This window comes from Apodemus sylvaticus, chromosome 6 (assembly GCF_947179515.1).
Source record: "Apodemus sylvaticus chromosome 6, mApoSyl1.1, whole genome shotgun sequence".
Taxonomy (NCBI): domain Eukaryota; kingdom Metazoa; phylum Chordata; class Mammalia; order Rodentia; family Muridae; genus Apodemus; species Apodemus sylvaticus.
The window spans coordinates 68,796,725-68,819,459 of NC_067477.1; the positions used below are offsets into that span (position 1 = coordinate 68,796,725).

The following is a 22,735-nucleotide window of genomic DNA, read 5'->3' on the forward strand; positions in this document are numbered from 1 at the left end:
AACCCTGATCAACTCTTCCATGTAAAAACCTAACATTACTCAGGTTGGCTCCTAAAAGCAGGCATAATCTGAAGTACACTCAAAGGATAACCCAGGTGGCAGCATCAATGATATCTCTTTTTAAAACTCTGCAAATGGGGCTGGAAAGACAGCTCAGAGGATGAGAGCACCTGTTGTTCATGTTACATGGTGGCTTACAGCCAGTGTAACTCCAGTTCGGGGGCAGGAGGATCTGACACCATCTTCTGACCTCAAAAGCACAAAAAGTGACACACATATTTTTTTGTGCAGGCAAAACACTCATATACACAAATAATTCTATAACAACAACAACAAACAAAAACAATTCCAAAAGTTGAAAGGTTACACCAGTGTTTGGATTTGTGAGCAAACTGTCCTTTATGATAGTCTGATACACAGTAGAACTTGCCCATGAAAGGCTGAAAAGACAGTCAGAAAGACAGATGGTAGGCCGTCCTCCCCCAAACTAAATTTCATATTATGCATGCGATTGCTAATAAGCAAGCACTAAAAACTTATTCTCCTTGACGAAGAAGGGCTGATTAAATTGTCAACGTGAAGTCACACCGTGGCTGTGCCAGGGATCCAATGCGTTTGTGGGTCTGGTCCCACCAGAGTTGGCTTCTTACAACCATATCAGAATTTATGAATGCATGTGTCTCTAAAGTGAGTGAAAAATAACCTACAGTGCTTGTTTGTTTATTGCATATTAGTTCTGTGTTGTTTTAGTACATACAAAGAAACCATGCACCCTAAACGTCTGTGCCCAGTTCATTTTTCCAGATTCTGCATACGGTAATGAGACGGAGCCAAGAAAGACTAGGGAGGCAGTTTCCCCTGCAGTCCTAGGAATCAACTTATGCTAAACTATCTACCAGTAAGAGGCTTTTTCATGGTTTGGGGTTGTACTCTATGAGGCTAGGTTAGCGTTATGATAAGAGCAGAAGCCTTTATGAGCAAATGGAAACCATGTAGTTGCTGGGTATTGAACTCAGGACCTCTGGAAGAGCAGTCAGTGCCCTTAACCACTGAGCCATCTCTCCAGTCTCTAGCTCTGACTTCTTATTGTCATTTATCTTGTAACTTAAGATTTCAGTGTGTAAGGACTTTTTGTAAGTTTGCTTTTGCTTTGACTCCAGGAAGATGATATTCCTCCTTTTGGAATGTCTATTTATATGAGCTATTTGAGGTTCAGAAAAATTCCTGTACATGTATTGGTAGGCTTAAAAAAAAAAAAAAAAGGAGCAATGACGTGAGAAACTTCTAAAAGGAATTTCCCAGTGGCTGACTTAAATCTACATACATACTTAGTCTCTTGTCCCGTAGGCAAAGAACAACCTTCATGGCTTCCTTGTTACAGAATTATGTCCCCTTTTCTTATAATGAGTCCAAGACATTTTGTTAACATGAGCTCTACCTAATTTCCATTCTTGTTATTCTGAACACTGCATATGGAACTGCATGAAACCAAGGCTCCTAGTCCTGGCCACAGTCACTGACATCGCTGGTTTCCGCTCCCCACTCACCTCTCCTGAGATGGCTTTATGCCCCACTTGCCAGTAACACTTCTTTCTACAATGGCCTTGACTCTCATTGCTCTGTCAGCACTGTCCTTCCGTGTCATGTTCAAAATCTCTGCCTGGTGACCCAGTCCATGAGGAGCTGGCTACAAGGATGCTCTCTCTGTGATCTATTCCATTCTGTTACTCACTCCATTCTGTTGCCCACCAACACACCTCTACTGTAGCACACAGCACAACTGACTCATAATCCTTTCTTTGTGTAATCAGCCTAAGTCTAGCCTCTGTTCTCTGGACCAAGGACTCAGTTTTATTCATCAGTTGTCTTCCGAACACCAGCACAGTGTGTAATGCACACAAGTATTGAGCACATGACTGGGCAAAATCAATTGCTAAGTACTTTGAATGTCACCTGATAGCGAGGGAGGAAAATGAAAGCATTCTTGGTTATACTGGGTTTCTCTTTTGTTTTCTCTGACTCTTAGAAACAGAGGAGGGTTGTGTTCAAAATGTTCTTTGGTAGGCACATGGAAAGCTTTGTGGGGAGCTACACTTTGGAACTAGTTGGAACAATTAAAATTACTGATTTCACACCACTCTGCAAAGAGCTGAAGTAGAGAAGCTCTGGGGCTAGCCTCTGCCTTGCTCAGCGTTCTTTAAGGCACGGGGAGTCATAAAGCTTTCCATTTTTCTCTTCAGTGAAATGATGCGGCTGAAATATCACCTCACTTTTTTATGCCAGGAATGATTTCTTCTCACCTCCATGATGTCAAAAGGGAATTACTCTTATTAGAATGACAGATTACGAATGATGCTGTAGGAGAAGAGAAGGAAAAGCTGAAATCATTGTAATCCAAACAGCCAACACACCCCGTCTTGACAGAGCATCCGCTGCTTGATACTTTGAGCAGAGTCTCTGCAATGTCACAGCTGTGTGGAAATTATTCCAAGCAGGAAGTAAATCAAAAGCAGGTGCCCATGAATTTTTCCCTAGCAGAGCACCATGCTTTAAGAGTTTTTAGAACTGGATGGCATGATTAGGAGGTGCGATCACTGAATGCAAAAGGGAGAGGAGCCTCTGGGCACTCCACTGTCTCAAGGCTTCCCTTCCACCAAGATTCCTCAAAGGGTAGGACCATCGAGAATAGTGACAGTGTGGTGGGTGGGTCTGAGTTTCATTCCCCTTTCACTTACTGAGCATGCTCTGTCTACTTTGGGATTTTGTTTTTAGCATGATGGGACTACAGTGGTCTTTGAATGCCCAATGACTTTCAAGTGCCAGGCACCATTACTATTTTTGTGCCTTAAAGCTCATACTTGACATATTTAACATAAGTTAAAATTCCCCATCGTGTCCAGGTGCTAGGGATATGGCCACTATGGGGTCTTGGGTAAACTTCATCCTCTTTTAGATCCTTCTCTTGAATGAGATGAAATATACATTTCACAGGGAAGTTGGTAATTTATTAATAACACAAATCAAGAATATCAATGTCAGGCCCAGTGTGGTACCACATGCCTTTTCTCCCACTACTTGAGAGGCAGAGGCAAGCTGATCTCTGTGAGTTCAAGGCCAGCCTAGTTGACACAGTGAGCTCCAGGAAAGCCAAGGATTGAGAGACCCCGGTTTAAAAAAGTCAAAAGCAAAACCAAACCAAACAATAATCCCCCCACCAACATTTTCTAGTTCCATGTTATTTTTCTTCAAGAGCCTTAGAATTTATATTGATAATTCCACTTTATTATATTTGTTATTTATTATATTTAAATAATATATTTAAATATAATATATTATTTAAATATATTCAAATAATATTATTTAAATAATATACTTTATTATTTATATTGATAATTCACTAAAGAAGTGTTTTATCATGACTCAATACATTTTAGGTTCTTTCTAATGGAAATTTAAAATGATTTCAGAGTGTTGGCACAGGTACCCAATTTCTCAAAATCCAAGATGGAGGATATGATATTGTGTGAATGTTGCTTGGTCCAAAGATAAGGGTGAGTATGCACTATGACAAACTAAGTGAAAAAATTTGTTACTACTAGAATTAGACAGAGGATCCCTCTCAAACCAACATTTTATTTTTCCCCTCCATTTAGGATCTAGGGTGATTTCTCTGAGTCTGAGTTATATCAGTCCATTTATAATCTCCCTGAGGACAAGGTTTACAAATTCAAGGTTTACAAAGAATTAGAATCCTTCATGCCAGGCATTGTGGCACATACCTTTAACCCCAGCACACAGGAGGCAGAGGCAGGTTTCTGAAGCAGGATTTCTAGAGTAAGAGGACAGTCTGGCTAGCAAGTTCCTGGACAACCAGAGCTACCCAGAGAAACAAAAACAAACGAGGAGGAGGAGGAGGAGGAGGGAGGAGGAGGAGGAGGAGGAGGAGGAGGAGGAGGAGGAGGAGGAGAGATGATCCTCCCACCAACATTTCTTTGCCTACCTTTTTGATTACAGTTCTGGAATATTTTGGTTATTTAACTACCTTTTGCTACAGTCATGCAACAAATTAGATTTCACTTCCCTGTCTTCAGACATCAGGGCTGCTCCTGTGGAGAGAGGTTCTTTTCCATGCTACCCAGAATGTCCCAAGAGAAGCCACACCACTAATGTATAGAGGCGGCATCAGTGTCAGGAGGCAGTGTCAACCACCACTGACTCATGTGCATCAAAGGCAAGTCCTGCTGTTTAGTTTAGTTTTTTTTTTTTAAGCCAAAGAGCTGGGAAGCCAGAATCCTTAGGATACCTGCCTTCCATTGCAAGAGGAAGAAAGGAAGTGCTGGGAGTAGGAACTGTGTAGGATTTCCTAACTCACCCTATTTGATGCACTCCTACTAAGCCACTTCATTCATGACTTCAACAAGGACTCAAGAGTTTGAAGGACATTTGGTAAGGGGCTGTTGAGGAATGTTAATATATTCAGAACTACCAAGTAACAATCAAGTATCTCTTGATTATGCTTCTAGAGCTCTAACCACAGAATTGGGTACAAGTGGGGGTTTAAGTTAAATACATGTTAATTTTTAACAACCAAATAGAAAAGTATGAAAAATAACTGTCATAAAGTGTGTTAGCTATTAGCGTACATTTAAAAGGCACAAGAAAATGTTAACTTATACTTACCAGGGCATGGAAAGTTAAACAATTATTCATTCATGGAAAACATGTTCTGAACTCCAAGTCCCTTCTAAAGAACTGTAACTCTTAGCCAGGGGAGGGATACATGCTCCCCTTACTACAAACCATGAGCAGTATGTATGAACACGTTTATTTCTGAAACAGAAAAGTTATTTAATTTTAACTGTGTGTTTTATACCATTCGAGGATTTTGTGTATAAACTACATTTGAAAGGAAAGAAACCTATGCAAATAAATATATACAACAGGTTGTGTTCACTGCTCTGAGAAGTCACGGGACAGAGAGGAAAGCAGGTTGGTGGGCAGATGCTTGAGTTAGTTTTTATTGGGAATGGGACAAGAAACTGATTTTTTGATAAAAACCTCAGTGAAATACAGTTGATACTCATATCCAAGGGCAGCACAGATTTAGGGAGAATCTAAAGCTAGGACAAAAATACCTGTAAAAAGGAATGTAGAGATGCTGCATGAGTCAAATGACAATTTATATGAGCCTAACTGTGAATCTTCATCATGGCAACTTAGAGATCAAAATGTGCAAGTGTGCTTAGATCAAAATGGAAAAGCAGACTGGGTATGGTGGCACATGCCTTTAATTCCAATATTCAAGAGGCAGAGGCAGGTGGATTTCTGTGAGTTCAAGGGCAGCCTGGTCTACACAGTAAGCTCTAGGCTGGTCAGGGCTGTATAGTGAGCTGCTGTCTAAAAAATTCAACAAACACAAAAATAAAGCCTTGTGTACACATACACACAGGTACATATGCATGCATAAATGCATGTCAGTATGGCAACCCCTGAATATGATTCCTGACGGATATGAACAGGTCACGGTGATTATTCTTCTGGTTCAATAAGCATCTTATGACTCCAGAACTTTGTAATGAGGTTATGCTTTTAGAGCGATGGTGGGGTTTGGCAGGGCATTTACAGAGATGGGAAAGGTGTGATTGATAATATGTTCCTCCAGAGAGGCAATGTATGAGAAGATCTGGAGTCCGGGATTCTAGCTCCTTTCTTCTACTTGGAATGAGAAAACAGAATTTCCTTGGAGATGCCACAGGGTTTAGGCCAGAGTGATAGTTGCCTACCCTTGAGAGTTCAATTTATGATATGTAGAGGGTCTGATCAAACTTGGAACCTTGTGCACTGCAGATCCTAGAAGTCCCATTTATTCCAGAGATCAACAACATCAAATTAGCCCTGCCTCTACTACATTTCTTTCATTAAAGGGCTGTATTAGTCTTGCCATGACGCTAAATCAATTCCAAAGAAAACCATTTGGTATGTGCTTCTTTTGTTAAAGGGACAGATGACGTATTTCAGTCACATTTTGTCCCTTATAATCAAATCAATATTCAGGACACTAAAGCAAAGAGAAATTTCCCAGAAATAAATGCCTTTTCTATATTCTGGAGAAATCATTTATTATTCTGGAGCTCATACAACTTCCAGGAGATGATCTGAAGAGGTACCACTGAATTACTGTCCATCACTACAGGTATACATGCAGCGGTAAAGAATTTAAGGTTTAGATAATCTGGACTCACCTCTGTAAAATGCTCAGTGCGGTCCAGGGATGGCAAGCATCTCCTATGGTCATGTACCATATACTCCCAGGGCCTGAAGTCACTTCACTTTCATGTTTTTTTTTAATTAATTAATTAATTAATTATTTTACAATAGCCCCACAAAGAAGGCTCTCTTACCACTTTCTCTTTATGGAACAGGAAACTTCAAGTAGTCAAATAATCTACTTAAGGTCAAAGAGCTGGGGAGGTAGAACACAGTCCACACCCTCGGTTAGCTGACGTCACAGCTCTGTGCTTCATCACTGCTCATCGGGGAGGGTCTGAGGTAATAAGTGTCAGTTGGAGTAATTTATTTTCAAGCACTTAAAATTTGCAGAGTTTAAGAAAAACTATCATTTTGGCCGTTGGAAGAGATTATTTTGGGGGAGGTAGGGACTCTCAGCATATTAAAGTGTTGGCCTGGAAGAAATGTTGAAATGTTCAAGTGTTTACCTTTTAGTTCTCAAGTCCATTTAGAAACTAATTTCTATAATCCCCTGTCAATAAATGGGACAATTATATAAATGCATCTGTGAGATTTAGAGTATAGTGCTGAAGCTGTTATAAAATTTGAAGAGTATTAAAGACATCTTATGTTGAAAAGGTCATTTTGTTTTCCTTAGGAATGTCATTTCCAAAGTGGCCATCACTTTTGTTGTTTGTGCTACAAATGCTTAGAAACCAGAGAAGATACAACATCAGCCAGATGGGCTATAGTTACTTCCTCCACCTTCTTCTTTGTATAATGCAAAATGGAGGACCTGTAGGTTAGTGGCACATTTGGGTTGCAGTCTTTGGCATAGTTAGGATTTAGACATATCACAGAATGGCCAGTGATCATCTCTTTGGTTGGTAAAATAGTTCAGTGCTGGGAGAACTGCCACATCCCAAGCTGGAACTACTGTCATGCTTTGGTAATGGGAAATGCATGCTTTTATATTAGAAACAATGTCAGATATATATGATGATACTGGAAACCATATTCTAATAGGCATGTCTTAGGGTTTTACTGCTGTGAACAGACACTATGACCAAGGCAACTCTTATAAAGGGCAACTTTTAATTGAGACTGGTTTACAGGTTCAGAGGTCCCTGGATGGAGGTTCAGTCCATTATCATTAAGGTGGGAACATGGCAGCATCCAGGCAGGCATGGTGCAGGAGAAGCTGAGAGTTCTACATCTTCATCTGAAGGCTGCTAGTGGAAGACTGGCTTCCAAGCAGCTAGGATTAAGATCTTAAAGTTAACACCCTCAGCGACACACCTACTCCAACAGGGCCACACCTTTTAATAGTGCCACTCCCTGGGCAGAACATATACAAACCATTACACTGACAATTGTGCAGAGGTGAGCAGAGACTAAAATGATTTAGAAATCTTGATTTTATTGGTTCTCTGTTCTATTTGCATTTTTTCCACTAGGATAACCTCTGCCTATAAATTCTACTCTGGATTTTTTTTTTTCTTCTTCTTCAATTTATTCTGGGTGTTGGGGTTGATTGAAAGGCAATCAATGCACAGTTTTAGAAGGTCTGAACTGATTGACAGAATTTTTGGTCTCTCTGAAACGTCATCTATTGATTTGACAAGATAGCCACATTCTGCACAGCTTGGATGCTGTGGGATGCTGTAGTCATCATTTCATGATAACACGGAACCGTTATGAGGCAAAAGCTTCAGAAGCACTAATGTGTCCAGACACTGGGGCATCTCTGAAACCCAGACTGAGTGGAACTTTTCAATGGTGTCTTGTATTGTCTATCCTTGACATGGAGAAAGAGCAACTTTCAGCTGATGAATGCTCTCAGTGCAAAACTGTAGCTACACTGCCCCCTCCATTAGTGCTAGGCATACCTCCATGCAACGCTGCTCTCTGAATGTAGTTAACTTCTTGGGCAAACAGAGAGTCAGTTTCCTATGACAACACTTTCTGTATTCTTTACAATTTCTGAGGAGTCATAGAATTGTATCATAAAATAGCATACTAGCAAATACTCTAATAATTAGAAATGCAGCCCGTAAATGTTAAGGAGAAAGAGGATAGAAGTTAGATCAGTAGGGAGGAGTTGGGGTGTTGGGAGGGATAAAATATGATCAAAACATATTACATAAAATTTAAGAATTGCAGAAAAATGCTTTTCAAAGATCATTTAAAAGAAAGAAAAATTCTGATCACCACATACTGACAGGAAATGACCATGAGAGAGATGCTAATCTCTGTCATTTTCTGAACTAGTGTCCTTAGTAATATTGTGCACTTTGATTTGGGTAATACACTGAGAAAGATTCACAATTCCTTGAGATAAAATGGAGAAATGGGAGCCAGATCTTGTAGTTATCTGGGTTTATAGCTGTTCCAAGGGTCAGTCTAAATCAATGGTTCTCAACTCTTTAATGGATTTAATGCAGCAATGCTGTGACCTGTTAACACACTCCTCATGTTGTGATGACCCCCAACTATAAAATCATTTTTGTTGCTCTTTCATAACTGTAATTTTGCTACTGTTATGAATTGGTTTTTATTAGATATTTTCTTTATTTACTATGAATCATAATATAAATATCTATGTTTTCTGACTGTCTTAGGTGACCCCTGTGAAAGGGTTATTTGACCCCCAAAGGCTTATGACCAACAGGCTGAGAACCTCTGGTCTAAATACTGCTAATATCAGATTAGAAAACTGGAGGTTAATCTCTATTGTCAACCAGATTGGATATAGAATTGCCTTGAGGTTGAGGTAGACCCCTGGGTGTATGTGAGGGTGTTTTCAGAGGTAAACAATGGGAAGCAACCCTTGCCTGAGGTATAGGTAGCATCATCCCATAGGCTGGTGGTATCAATGAAATAAAAGGGCAAAGAAGAGAAAGACAGTGGGCATTCACATTTCTCTTTTCTGCTCCCTGCCATGCCTTTCCCTGCCTGTGTTGGATTTATGTCAACTTGACACAAGAGGAGGGAACCTCAATCAAGAAAATGCTGCCATAAGATAAGGCTCTAGGAAAGCTTGTAGGCCATTTTCTTAATTAGTGGTTGACGTGGGAGGGCACAGCCCACTGTGGGTGGTGCCATCCCTGGGCTGTTGGTTCTAGGGTCTGTAAGAAAGCAGGCTAAGCAAGCCAAGAGGAACCAGTAGGCCAGAAAGAAGCACTCTTCCATAGCTTCTGCATCAGCATCTGCCTCTAGGTTCCTGCCATTTGAGTTCCTGTCCTGACTTCCTTCAGAGATGGCTACAATGTAGAAGTTGAAGACAAAAAAAAAAACAAAACAAAACAAAAACAAAAAACAAAACAAAAAACCCCAAAAAAACCCTTGATCATGAAGCTTCATCACAGCTAAGACTTTCACAGTGGATTGAAAAAACAACCCAAGTAATCCTTGTTGTAAATTTCTATATAGTTTGGCCAAAGCAAAAGAGAAATCACTAATTCATGCTATCTGATGGTATGAAATGGCACACAGTCCTGTAGACAATCCTCATTCACATTTCATATGAAAGGAAAGCATGCAATTTAATTCAGAAAACGTTTGCTGAATAACAGTTTGAGGCAGCAGACGGTGCTTGGGAAGAAAGGAGAATGTATCCAGCATTCACCAGAAATGAAAATCTTAGAAAGGAGAAGTTTGGATTCAGGAAATCTGGATAATTCTTTGAGCCTTTTACCAAGTCATCTTTTTACACTCCAGTTTTACTTACTTACTTTCAAAATTGGGAAATCAGAGGTAATTGCCTAAAAGAAGTATTATGATATTCACTGAAATTATAGGAAAATATTTCATAAAATGGCACGAAGATGCTTAGTTGAGCTTGAGTGATTTGATCTGTAGGAAAAACATTGAATTATATACTACTTCACTTTACTGATAAGAAAACTGGCACAAAAGATCAAGTGTAATGATATAGTAGCTCAGAGATGGAGGGCTTTTTGTTTTTTGTTTCTTCACATGCAGTAGGGGGAACAAAAAAAGGCATCAGGTATGGGTGTCATAGTGGTGAAGCGTTTCCCAGGTAGCCAAGAAGCATTTTGGGAAAGGTGAACAGCGCAGTCAAAACCATAGTACCATGACTGGACACATGCATTTCAGGAAGGATAAGGGCTCTGGGCTAGCTAGAACATCTGTGGAAAGAATCTTAGGAAGAACAGCTTGACAGAGGGAGAACCTGGGCTCAGCTTCATAAGGATCCTGGTACTGTGAGCAGCTGGTGATACAGCAGCAGAGAGTCAAGGTCTCTGAGTCCATGGGGAGATAGCCAAACAGAACGTAGGAGAGGCAGTGAGGAAGAAGGTCTCCTAGGAGCTAATTTGGAAATGTCTCATGGCAGATCCGGAAAAGAGGCATTCAGGTTGGGGAGGGAGACCTGGCCAAGTTCAGCAATGAATTAACACTAGCGGGGGTCAAGTGGGAAGGGGAGGCTTCGTAGTGTTGTGGACCTTTCTGAAGAATTAACCCAAGGACCAAAATTCCAAATGACTGACAGGGCAAGATCTATGCCAGCATTGCAAGCATCCTGAAACTTAGCAATAAAAATATCCCAGCAAGACTGTACAGAAGGAACCTTCCGCCTTTGAAATTAACTAGCTGTAATTTTGATACTGAGCTCAGTAGCAGGATGCACTGAAAATAATTGTCTTTATATTTATTTATGTACTCAGGTCATCAGGCTTGTTCGCGAGCTACTTTACCCACGGAACCATCTTGTTAGCCCTTAGTTTAAGTGTAGTATTTTTTTTTCTTCTTCCTGTGCCCTCTCTCTATCTCTGCCTCTCTTAGCGGATTTAAGGCAAGGTTTCTCTGCAGAGCTTTGGCTGTCCAGGAACTCACTCTGTGTAGACCACACTGATCTTGAACTCAGAGGTCTGCCTGCCTCTGCCTCCTGAGGGCTGGGATTAAAGGCATGCCCTACGATTGCTCAGCAAGTATAATATTTCTAAACAATCATTTTAGAAATGATCTTTATCTCCAAGAGGGATGTCAGGATGGAAAACATGGTTTTCTGCTTCTGTGGTCTAAGATCTGCTGCTTTTGGTAAGGGCTCCAGGGTAGTCTAATGCTAAGTAGGTAAATGGGATGGGGAGGTGAAATGGAACTAAAGGTGGACATATACTGAATTATTTTCTGGAAGGCATAACCTGCTCCTTTAATGCGTTCTGAAGATGGCTTTGTAGTAAATGGGATTCATCTTTTGTAACAAGATGAATGGATAAGCCCCAAGAATTCAAGAATTTACAGATGCAAATTGAATTTACCATGGGAGGCTCCCTACAAATCATCAAATCTTTAAAGAGTTCTACAAAGTCAAAGGAAATAAAACCACTGTGAAAATTTTATGATCTTATTAATGTCATGGGACAGCTATTACTAGGAACTCTCAGAGACTCTCAGAACAAGAGATATTTGTACCTTAAGAGACACTTTTGTGTGTGTTTAGAGAAGGCAAGGCTTTCTTTAGCTAAATTTCACACTCCAATTTACTGCTCTTGCTACCATACATTTAAGACTAGATGTTTGTAAAATGGAAGTTATCAGCAATTGCAATAAGCCAGTGCCTCTCAACCTGGGGGTCATGACTCCCTTTGGGGTTGACTGACCCTTTCACAGGGGTCGCATATCAGACACCCTGCATATCAGATGTTTACATTTTGGTTCATAACAGTAGCACGATTATAGTTATGAAGTAACAATGAGATAATTCTATGATTGGAAGTCACCACAACACAAGGAACTGTGCCAAAGGGTCACAGCATCAGGAAGGTTGAGAACTGCTACAATAAGCCAGAGAGTTACCAGCTCTTCTCTCATTCGGAGTCTGTATGGCCTTTCAGGCATTTAGTTCAACACTTTGGTACCAAACTATCCCAGATGAGGGTTGTAGGAGTTTAAAATTTACCCTGAATCCCCTCCCCCACCCCCCATCATCCCTTTGTGATCCCTGAGTGCATGCCATACAGGAACAGCAGTCACTGCAGATTTCACTCTTGGGAAGAAGTGAAGGACACTCTTAGTACTACATAAAAACGGGATAGGGACTCTGTGTCTGTTTCCAGAGTATAGGCTGCTCTGCTATGCTATTAGAGTCAGGACATTAAAATGTGTGGGGATAAATATTCCGGAGATGACAGAGGTGCTGGTGGGCATGCAGGAGTAGATTAGAAAGCCGGAAGCGCCACACCGATGGAAGCTATCCTCCAAAGACAGGAGCTAAGGAGGCGACCCAATTAGCGTTCCTTTCCATAATTTCCCTGATTACATATCTCCTTTTGCCCCATGTGCTCTACCTAGTAAGTTCCCCCAGACATAGACCTAATCAAGAAGGCAGAATATTGATGCAAGGCAATTTAAATGAGAGCTGTGTTATGCTAAGATATGTGGCCAACAATGAGACCTAAACAACAGGGAGGCCCCTAAGGCATAAAAAGTGGCTTGACCAGATAACACGCTACTGTGGATTTCAAGGTAGAGAAGGACGGAAAGAACAAAACTTCATTAGAGCAATTCCCTGAGGTCTAGGGTGTGGCGAGTGAAGCCTCCACACTCCATTCCTGAGTCAGTGGACTGAGTGGACCCTTCTCGGTTAGAATTCTTGGTTATGAGGTCCAGGTCGAGTAGTCCTTATCTGAAATGCTTAGGGCCAAAAGTGTTTGAGATTTTAAAATATTTGCATGCATGACAAGAATTTTGGGGATGGGACTGAAGTTTAAGTCCCCAAACTCATGTATGTTTCATGTATACCCTGTGCACAAAGCCTGGAGGTAGTTTTATGGGCTATTTTTAGTACCATCCGTGCTTTGACTATGACCTGGCAGATAGAGTCAGGGGTGGGATTGTGGCATTGTGCTATTGGTTAGCTGCTTCAGATTTTGGAGTTCCAGGCTAGGGGCTCGTGTGGGTCCTGGAAAGGAGGATGGGTCTGTTAGACTCACCGTACCCTGGTGTGTTAGAGCAGTGGACACTGTAAGTCACACCAGGAAGGTCTTAGGCAGGATGCTTTCCTTTAAAAATGTAATGACCATATACTGAGGCCACCATCTCAGTGATGACAGGTGAGGCCACCATCTCGGTGATGATATGTCGTCTTCATTCTTTACGAGTGAAGCAGAATGGTTGAGAGGGCCAGTTCTGGAACTCAACTGTTTGGCTTTCATTCTGATTCCCTAGCAGCTGTTTAAGAGCTGCCCAAAGCAAAGGGTGGAAGTCCACCTGTGAAAGCCTCAGTGTCACGGCCTGTAAACTGGGCATACGGTATACAGACTGCATGGAGGAGATTTTAAAATTATGCTCCTTTGTGGACTAGTAAATATAGTTATTAATAAGTACACAGTTCCTTGTACTCAGTTGGCATTTGATAACTGCTCCTTTTTTTAAAAAAATATTTATTTATTTATTATATGTAAGTACACTGTAACTATCTTCAGACATCCCAGAAGAGGGCATCAGATCTCATTACGGATGGTTGTGAGCCACCATGTGGTTGCTGGGATTTGAACTCAGGACCTTCTGAAGAGCATTCGGGGCTGTTAATCGCTGAGCCATCTCTCCAGCCCAACTATTCCTTTTATTACTGTATGCTATGCTGACAACTGTAAAGAGATGGAGTCTTAGAGAAAGTTAGAAGGGTCCATAGTCCAAGGTCAGAGATAAAAATTGAAGAAATAAAATGACCTAGACAGTCCTTTGTCGAGCTTTATGGGAAAACCAACATTTACATGATGATAATAAATTAGAAGGAATATTGGAAGTATGGGGAAATTATCATTGCAATTCCTTTTTATTGCATTTATTGTGTGGTGGTGGGTGATTACCAGGTTTATTGGAATGTTTTATAAGCTGCTAGATTTACTTACTGAGAATGAACCGATAAACAGGGATGCTCTTCAGCTGTGTCGTGTCACAGGCTTTTGCCGGGCCTTCCCCTAACTTTCAGACAAGGTTAATTACTGAGGAACGTTTGTTGCAAAGACAGGGCAAGTCTGGGCCTGCCGGATGATTCGTCTATGATGGGAGGACAAAATGGTTGAGGGCAGTAGATCTGAGGAGGGGCACATGACACTTGCTAGACACTTGTTTCCTGAGACAGACTTCCTGACAGGTATGTTGTGGTGAGATAGGCACTCTGACATGTCATGAGGTGACAGGTTCTAGAACTGTTCCTGAATGCTTGTCAACTCTTACTTGTTCAAGATGGTCCTTTTGAGGTTTTGTTTCCTTTTTTTATAGTAAGGGGCCTTTAATCCCAGGCTTGGGCTGTTTCAGATGTCCCTCTCCCCAGCTGTACACATGAGGTCTCTTCTCATTCATGGCTCACAGGTGACAGACCACCTATTTTGGGGAGCCTCCTGTGACGTATCCTATGTAAAGTGGCATCTGGCACTCACATTTCCTCCCTTCACATGGGCTATGAGTCAGTGCTCCAAAGCCCAAGCTCCTTCTGCAGCGTGTGGCCTGGGGCAGGCTCATTAATTTTCCCAGCCTTAGTTTCTTCGTCTCTGTTAGGTGGGGACAGTCCAAGCACTGTCTTCCAGGACAGTTGTGAGAGCTAAGCATGCCCATCCCGTCACAGGGCTCCAAGATGCTGGCTGCTCTTCCTTTAGCTTTCATTACTCTCTAAATCACTGCTTTATTTCTTGGTATGGTCCTCTCCCCACCGCCGTGTTGCGATCACTACGAAAGCAAAGGCTTTGTATTGTCTGATGCTGGGATTGTAGACTCTAAAACAAGTCCCACCCTGGGAGCTCAAAAGTCTCTGCTGAATGGACAGCGTTCACAAGTCTAACTTCAGATCAGGCAGCTAACGTTAGCTTCCCTGAGGCACCCAAATGGTCAGTCACAGCCTAAGGAGATGCTTGGTCTGTTGCCTAGACAGACTCTTTGCCCTTATTATTGTTACAGCCATGCATGCCACTCTTTTTGCAGATCAAATATCCAAAGAGCTTTGTAAACTATAGTCGGTAGTATGAAATCATTTTGTTTTTTCTCAAAAACTTAAATTACTTGGTGATATTGAATTATACTAACTACTGCTTTCCACCTGTGCTATGCCCACTGTGCCCACTGCCAACCAGCAGGAGAGAGAAAGGATGCTGGCAGGCAGGAAACCCCAGGACTCCCAAATCTGGAATGCCAAGAATGACCCTTTCTAGTACTTAAATAGTATCTCATGTCTATAGTCTACTTAGAGAATTCAAATGCGCTAATGTTCACGGTTAATAAGGAGCAAATGCACACTGTTCACTGAGACAGGGAGGCACCAACGACCCTGAAGAACAGGCCTGTCTTCCTTCCTGACAATGCACTGACGTATAATAACTGTCTATAGGGGAAGCTACTGTAGGAGCTGACCGGTTGCTCCCTCTTTGCTTTACAGCCTGCTAAAGGTCAAGGTTGCTTCTCCTGTGCCTTTCAGACTGTAGGACAGCTCAGCTAAAGGTCGTCCTGGGAAGGATTTTCCACCTCCTTTCTTAAAACATTTTTTTCCCCTTAAAGAATTAATGTCAATGCCTCTGACTTTATACAGCTGCTGGCGTTTTGATGACTTACATAAAGGTTTTAAACCCTGTCAGTAATGGTTGTTAGCACCACCAACAATGCTGGCGTCACCCTAAAGAACACAGATAAGCTTTAAGGTCTCAGCCTGGAGCAGGTCATGCTGGCATGCTGATACCACATTCTGTTTGTGTTTGCCTTCCGATGTACAATAAATGCTGTTTAAGAGACTGGTTAGTGTGCTGTAAAATTGTATGATTTGGGTTTCTAAAGGCATTTCATAAATTTTCTAACTCTTCATTTATGTTGCTATAGTAACTAGAATGTTGGGATTTCTTGAGCTAGCCTCAGCCTTAAAATGATGATGTTGGGTAGATTATGACTCCACACTTTGATCTCTGCTCGTGCAGAATATGTAGTTCTGTATTCAGAACCTTGTAGCTCTGAATATTCTATGGATGCCTAAGTATGATGAATGTCTGAGAATTATAATTTTAAAATAAAGGATTCTAAGATTCAACCTGACTTGTGTGTGTGTGTGTGTGTGTGTGTCTGTCTGTCTATCTCTCTCTGTGTGTATGAGTATATGTGGATGTGTCCACCATAGTTTGATGTTTAGCATCTACCTCAATTGCTTGCCCTTTTCCTTTTTGAGATAGTCTTTCACTGAGCCTGGAGCTTAGTAAGCCCAATTGTACCAGTCAGGGCTGGCCAGCCAGCCCCGGGCATCCTCTTGTCTGCCTCAGTGTCACTCAGTCTGACTTTCTATGTGGGTGCTGGGAACCCACACTTAGGGACGCCATGCTTGCACAGCAAACATTTCACCTTCTCCCACCTCACCCCCACACTTGTCTTTATTTGATCAGCTTATACAAATCTAGGTGATAATGTTATTGCCTGGGATAGTTACTTCAGAGAAAGGGGTTATTTTAAGGGGGACATGAGAAAAGGGAGATTCTCATAGCAGCCATTCTGGAAGAATTACCTGCAGGACTGAAAGGAATTTGACTCCCCTTCTCCGCCAGTGTGAATTCCTAGCAGGTGCTGGAGCACTCGGCATATTAATAACTAGTGGCTCGAAGAAAAGACATGAGCTTGGGCATTTGATTCACCAGCTATGTCTGAAGTGATAAGGAGGGGGTTCAAAGATGTCTCTGCTGAGGTAGAAAAAGGGCCAGGGAGACTATGGTGTGGAACACTTTGGGTCCCATGAGTTAATTATATGGGACCAAAGTGTTTGGGAAAGCCAGTGTAATTTACCTTGGATTGGCTGTGTTCCCAGACTCAGCTTACCTTATATCCCGATGACTTGATGTGCACTCCGCGTTTGGTCAGAGTAGATTTCATTCGGATGAAAAAGGACCGTTCAAGGGTGTTGTCTGTGGTTAGCAGACTGGGGCTGGTCGTCTCCACTGAGGAAGAGATAAACATAAACACGTGTGATTTCCATCTCTGCACAGCACCCCAGAGCTGCTGCTGCTCAGGTGCAACCCTTGAGTTCACTAAAAATAAATGACTGATGGGTGCTAAGAGTGTTGTAATCAATTTACCTCATTGAGAAAATGTTTACTTTGCAGAAAAGAAAAAAAAAGAAGAAGAAAAATTAAGGCATCTAAAGAAACTCCTTTCCAGTTTCTAGCAAGAGCTTTTCAGGTCTTTTAATTTGCTGTAGCTCCCCGAGTGGGGCCTAACAGTAAGTAAGTGCAGCTTCCTTTGAGCATTGGCTGGCATGCTCAGAAGCAGTCAAAGGGAAGGGCTCAAGTGTTGATGCGATGGACAGGGTATGGGCAGGGATGCCCTGGCAACAGGGATGAGGCCCTGCTGGTTACTCTACCCTCTCAGCTGATTCTTTTTGTTGTAAATAGGAAGCATGCAATCTTCTCAACTGAGTGCCAATGGAGGTAAGAACATGGGATATCCAGGCAGAGAGAAAGAAAAACTACGCACATATTAATGTCTCATCGCAATGGCTTGTTGCTCCAGTTGTTAGCCAAACAGCACAGTCTGTTTTTCTACTTCTGATTTTATTTTTTAAGTATTTATTTTATGCTTAATTATTTGTGTCTTGCCGTCTTGTGTCATCTATGTTGGGGCTATGTGCAGGTACCCACAGAGGCCAGAAGAGGGCATTGGATCTCCTGGGGCTGAATTTAGGGCAGTTGGTTGTGAGTTGCCAGCTGTGGGTGCTGGGAAGTGAACCTAGGTCTTCTGCAAGTGCAATACTTGTTCTTAACTGCTGAGCGATCTTTCCAGCCCCTCTGCTTCTCCATGTTTAGTACAGGGCATTTTCTATCTTGAACAGACTAGTTACTCTTCCCCAAGAAATGCTTCTAGACTGAATCGAATGTTTTTACCTGTGTGACTCAAGTGCTGGGTGGCCACAGGCTGATCTAAGACCTCTATCCAAGCAATGGCCAGAGGGCTACGGAAGCCAATTTTCTTTTAAAGAAATTTTGAAGAGATTTTATAAATTGAAGTATTTTCCTGCAAATAAATTAAAATTGGGGACTTTATACTAATAAATATTCTAATTTTGGTCTTCTTAGATATTAGTTTTTTCTTATTTCAAAGTTATAAAGAATAAAGCCCATCAACAAACTGTTTTTTGACTAGCTTTAATCTAACACTATTTTTTCTTTTTCTTTTTTTGAAACAGAGGTTAAAAATCAACAATAATAACAAAACAAAACAGACAGACAGACAAAACCCATGTAATAAAGAGCTGTAAGAGGCTGGGCATCCATGGCTCACACACGTGAGCCCTGGGAGGCAGAGGCAGGCAGATCTCAATGAGTTCAAGGCCAGCCTGGTCACATATTGAGTGCCAGGCTAGCCAAACCTGCATAGCGAGACCCTGTCTCAAGAGACAAAAACAAAAAACAAGAAACAAAAAACAAGGAAGGAACCAGTGTAAAAATCATAGGACAAAAACAACTATAAAAGAGATTAAACACTGGAGAAACTTCAAATTATGGCATGTATTTTTATATTTTTAAAGAATAAGTAACATCTGCATTTTGTATTAAATGTGATTGATGCTCGATGGCAGGAGGGTGTGGCCACCATTATCACAGGCATGGTGCTATCCGTGGCCTAGGAGACCTGTCATGTCATTCATAGCTCAGTAAGCCTCAATTTCCTAGGTTGGTAGCATTTCAGCTCTGGCGTGCAGGGCATCGGACAACTGCCCCTTTCTTATGTCCCTTCCAAGGCTTTCCTCTTTTTGTTTTAGAGAGCACGGATCTGATGTCATTTTAAATGTACAGCTTTTTATCACTCGAGGGAAAAGCGGAGCCATGTTATATTTAGTACTTTCATTTCTTCTGATTAAATATGAATTACTATGAAATTTTTCTCATCATCTAACACGCCATAATACGCCAACAGCTTTTTAATACACTATATAAGCACAAACTTCTGCTCTAAGAGTTTAATTTGCCCCTCTAATCCAATCACATCAACCTTATTTCTCTTATCAGAGATTCCCATTTTGAATTAAATGAGCTCATTAGTTTTAATCAAAAGCAGAGAGATCAAAACTTAAACGTAAATGCTTTAGATCAGAACTGTCAGTCAGCCGTGCAGTTCTATTTTACTAAAACACAAGATCAGAGACCCTTAGAACCAATTTTTTTTTCCTCGTAAGGGATGCCGAGAGCTTGAAGATGCTATATCCTTCCTTTCTTTTTTTTCCCTTCTCCCAAGGACAGATTATACATTTAAGGTTAGACTTAATTTATAGCAGTTTTTCATCCTGCTGGAAATGGAAAAGTACGGATGTCTACCGTTGTCCCTCACACATTTATTGACACTGGTCCTCAGAGACTTGAACTAACTTGAAGCCATCAAAATCCACAGCACAAGCCCAGCTTTTAAAAATTTAGCTCTGTTCAGCAAGATTGTGTTTGCAATAGTGGAGGGAACAGAAATAAAGAAACTTCTCAGAGAAGAGAAATATGTCTTCAGGGCTTTAGGGGTAGGGTTCTGGCCAGCCTCACCTAGCCAGGAAGCAGGCACCTCGCTGTAGAAGACAAGGTCATTCAGGCGCGCTGAGAAATACTCGCTGCTTTCAGAACAAGAACTGCACAGTGAGACACTCAGAGTGCTTCGGAGAGATCGCAGTGAGGGGCCTTCCAGCTGGGGGACCACAGCTTCGAGTCGCTGTGCAGCCAAGCGCCGTGTCATGTTCTAGCTGAGGCAGGCGTGCAGCATCCGCCTCATGTTACAGTAGTAATTGCCTAAACACGCAGGGTAATGTTAATTACACTGGGGATAACTGGTGTGTAAGGAATGCTAAGGTCAGGTTCTGCCCCACTGAAGCCAAGATTTAGAATCTAAATTAACCGTCATACTTTACTTCAAGAGCAAGGGGAACTGAGGAGTCAATGAGATGTAGGTGGGGCGGTCAGAGCTTGTTTCCGGGATGGTGATTTCCACTTCAACTGCCTCTAGCTTCCTGGTTCCGGGCACAGGAGCAGAAAGAGCCTGCCATGTTCCACCTTTCGATGGGACAGTGGCCAACTTACTCAGAGCACCCTGACCATGGTCAGACTTGCCATGGGTAGCAAAGGTAACAATTGTGACAGCGGTGGCTCTCCTGTAAAAAGGGGATTTACTTGCAATGTGACAGGCAAGGACAGCCACCTCAGAAGAACAGCTTCTTCTTGAGAATGTGTCAGGTGAAAGTTCATGCGCGGGGGTGGGGTGGTGGTGGTGGTGGTGGGGGGGGGGGTGGGGGTAGCTGTGCTGGGGGAGCAGGCACAGTGGATGGTCCGGTTGTGGCTGTGCTGAGGGAGTAGGGGAATGGTAGGAGAGGTCCTCTAGAGACCTGCGTTCTCTAGACACAGTGGCTCCATCTTATGTCTAAGAAATATTTTTTGAGTGTCTTTTTAGATATGGAATATACTACTGTTAACTCTCAGAGGCCAGCTGCTCCTGCTCTTAAAAGTTTGGGATTCCACGAAGTTCTAACTACTGCCTGAAACACAAGGCAGATCTACGGAAAAGCTGCCCAGAGGGGTCAGATCTGAGTCATGTCCACTCTTTAGCCTATGAAATACAAGCTAAAAGATGAAAACATAAAAACAAGAATGACATGATAAAAAGCTAAACCAAAAAACAGACAGATACACTACTTTGCTCTGCTAAGTCTCAGGAGTCTTAACTCTTCAAAAAAATTTGTGTGTGTGTTGTGCATGTGTGTATGAGTTCAGCATCTATGGAGGTCAGAGGCACTGGAGCCTTTTTTGTTGTTTGTTTCTTTTTTTGGATTTTTTTTTTTCTGAGATAGGGTTTCTCTGTGTAGCCCTGGCTGTCCTGGAACTCACTCTGTAGACCAGGCTGGCCTTGAACTCAGAAATCTGCCTCCCAGAGAGCTGGAATTAAAGGCATGCGCCACCACTGCCCGGCTGGCACTGGATCCCTTAATGGTAGAGTTACAGGCAATTATGAACCATTTAATGCAGTTGCTAGGAACCAAAGTTGGATCCTCCTTCTATAGAGAGAGGAACATGTTCTTAACTGCTGAGCAACCTTTCCATCCCCTCAACTTTTAAATAAGTCTATACTGCTGCAGTTCTTGAAATATCCATTTTGATATATTTTTTTAATAAAATTTACAGAAAATTCATAACCAAAGTCAGAACATTGGCACATGCTGTAATCTCAACGAGACTTCAGCTATTTACATTCATCTGCTGGTGACTCCATTAAATGTGCCCCGTGCTTCCCTCGAGTCCTCCTAGGGACAGGAGCTGGTGTTGAGATCACTCTAGGTTTTCCAGGATGGGACTGAGGGCCAGGTGCTTTCTGAATACTGTCAGTATCTGCCGTGGGGACTCCACAAGGACATGGGGTAACGCACCGACAGGGCCCTTATTTTAGTGTAGCCAAAGCTTTCAGTGCAGGTCTAGCATTGGAACCCTCTAAATACCATCAAGCCCTGAAGCAGGCTGGGAAAAAAAAGAGAAGAATAAAAGAAAAAAATTAAGTTTTAAGAAATGTAGTTTCTCAATAGCAAGATATTTTCTTTGTATAAGAGAAATATAGGGCTGGTGAGATATATTGGCTCAGCGGTTAAAGAGCACTGACTGCTCTTCTGGAGTTCTTGAGTTCAAATTCCAGCAACCACATGGTAGCTTACAACCATCATGAGAAACAAATATAAAAAAGCTATGGGCTGGAGCTTGTAGGGCCAGAGAGAGAGGGAGAAGGGAAGGGGGGAAACATAGGAGAAGTATAGTTTGGGTAAGTCTTTATGACATGGAATTAAATAAAGCCATTCCTGTGTCTACATGCAAGATTGGTTCTAGAACCCCCACAGGTACCCAAATCTGGACATTCTCAAGGAAGCCCCTTCTAGGAAGGGTCTACCACTTGAGGACAAACTACTTTCAAAGCTCCTTGGAGCTAATGCCCATGTCTCCTTTCAGACAATGAGATGTCACAAAAGTCACCTCATTTTCAGCCCCTAGTCTGGGTGCTCTGCTGTCTCTGTCCTTTTACAACAGTGACTATCACCAGTTCCGAGACTGGCTGCTCTCATAAACTGGGCTTTAGAAGACAAGGTGCACGTCCCTCTCCCCTGACTATCAGTCTCCACAGATAGAAATCATTTTGTAATTGGGGATTTTTTAAAACTGCAGAATGATTAGCCCATACTGAGCAATGCAGACAATATTTATTATATTAGAATATCAGCATGTTACCAAGATATCTCAGCCATCTAGTAGCAGAGCACTGATATGACATGATCTGGCTCTAATGACCATGATGTTGACAACATGTTTTTGTTAGCTTACTAACATACTTTTAACTTCCATTTAATCTTATCCTAAATAGCACAAGGCAGCATGACAGGCATCTAACTTTGATCTCTTATGACACCCAGTATGGTTCATGGTTCATTATATGTGTATGTATGTATACATATAATCATTGCTTTGGATACATTACATATATATTTGTATGTTTATGTATATATACATACTTA

General features: G+C 41.8%; 1 protein-coding gene across 1 annotated transcript in view; it reads right to left on the reverse strand.

The window, feature by feature from the left end:
- Positions 1-22,735, reverse strand: part of Npas3 (neuronal PAS domain protein 3) — a 573,957-nt gene that overhangs the window by 48,529 nt on the left and 502,693 nt on the right. The window contains exon 6 of the mRNA XM_052186732.1: positions 17,038-17,156. Within this exon, the coding sequence (XP_052042692.1) occupies positions 17,038-17,156 (119 nt within the window). The remainder of the gene's footprint in view (positions 1-17,037; positions 17,157-22,735) is intronic.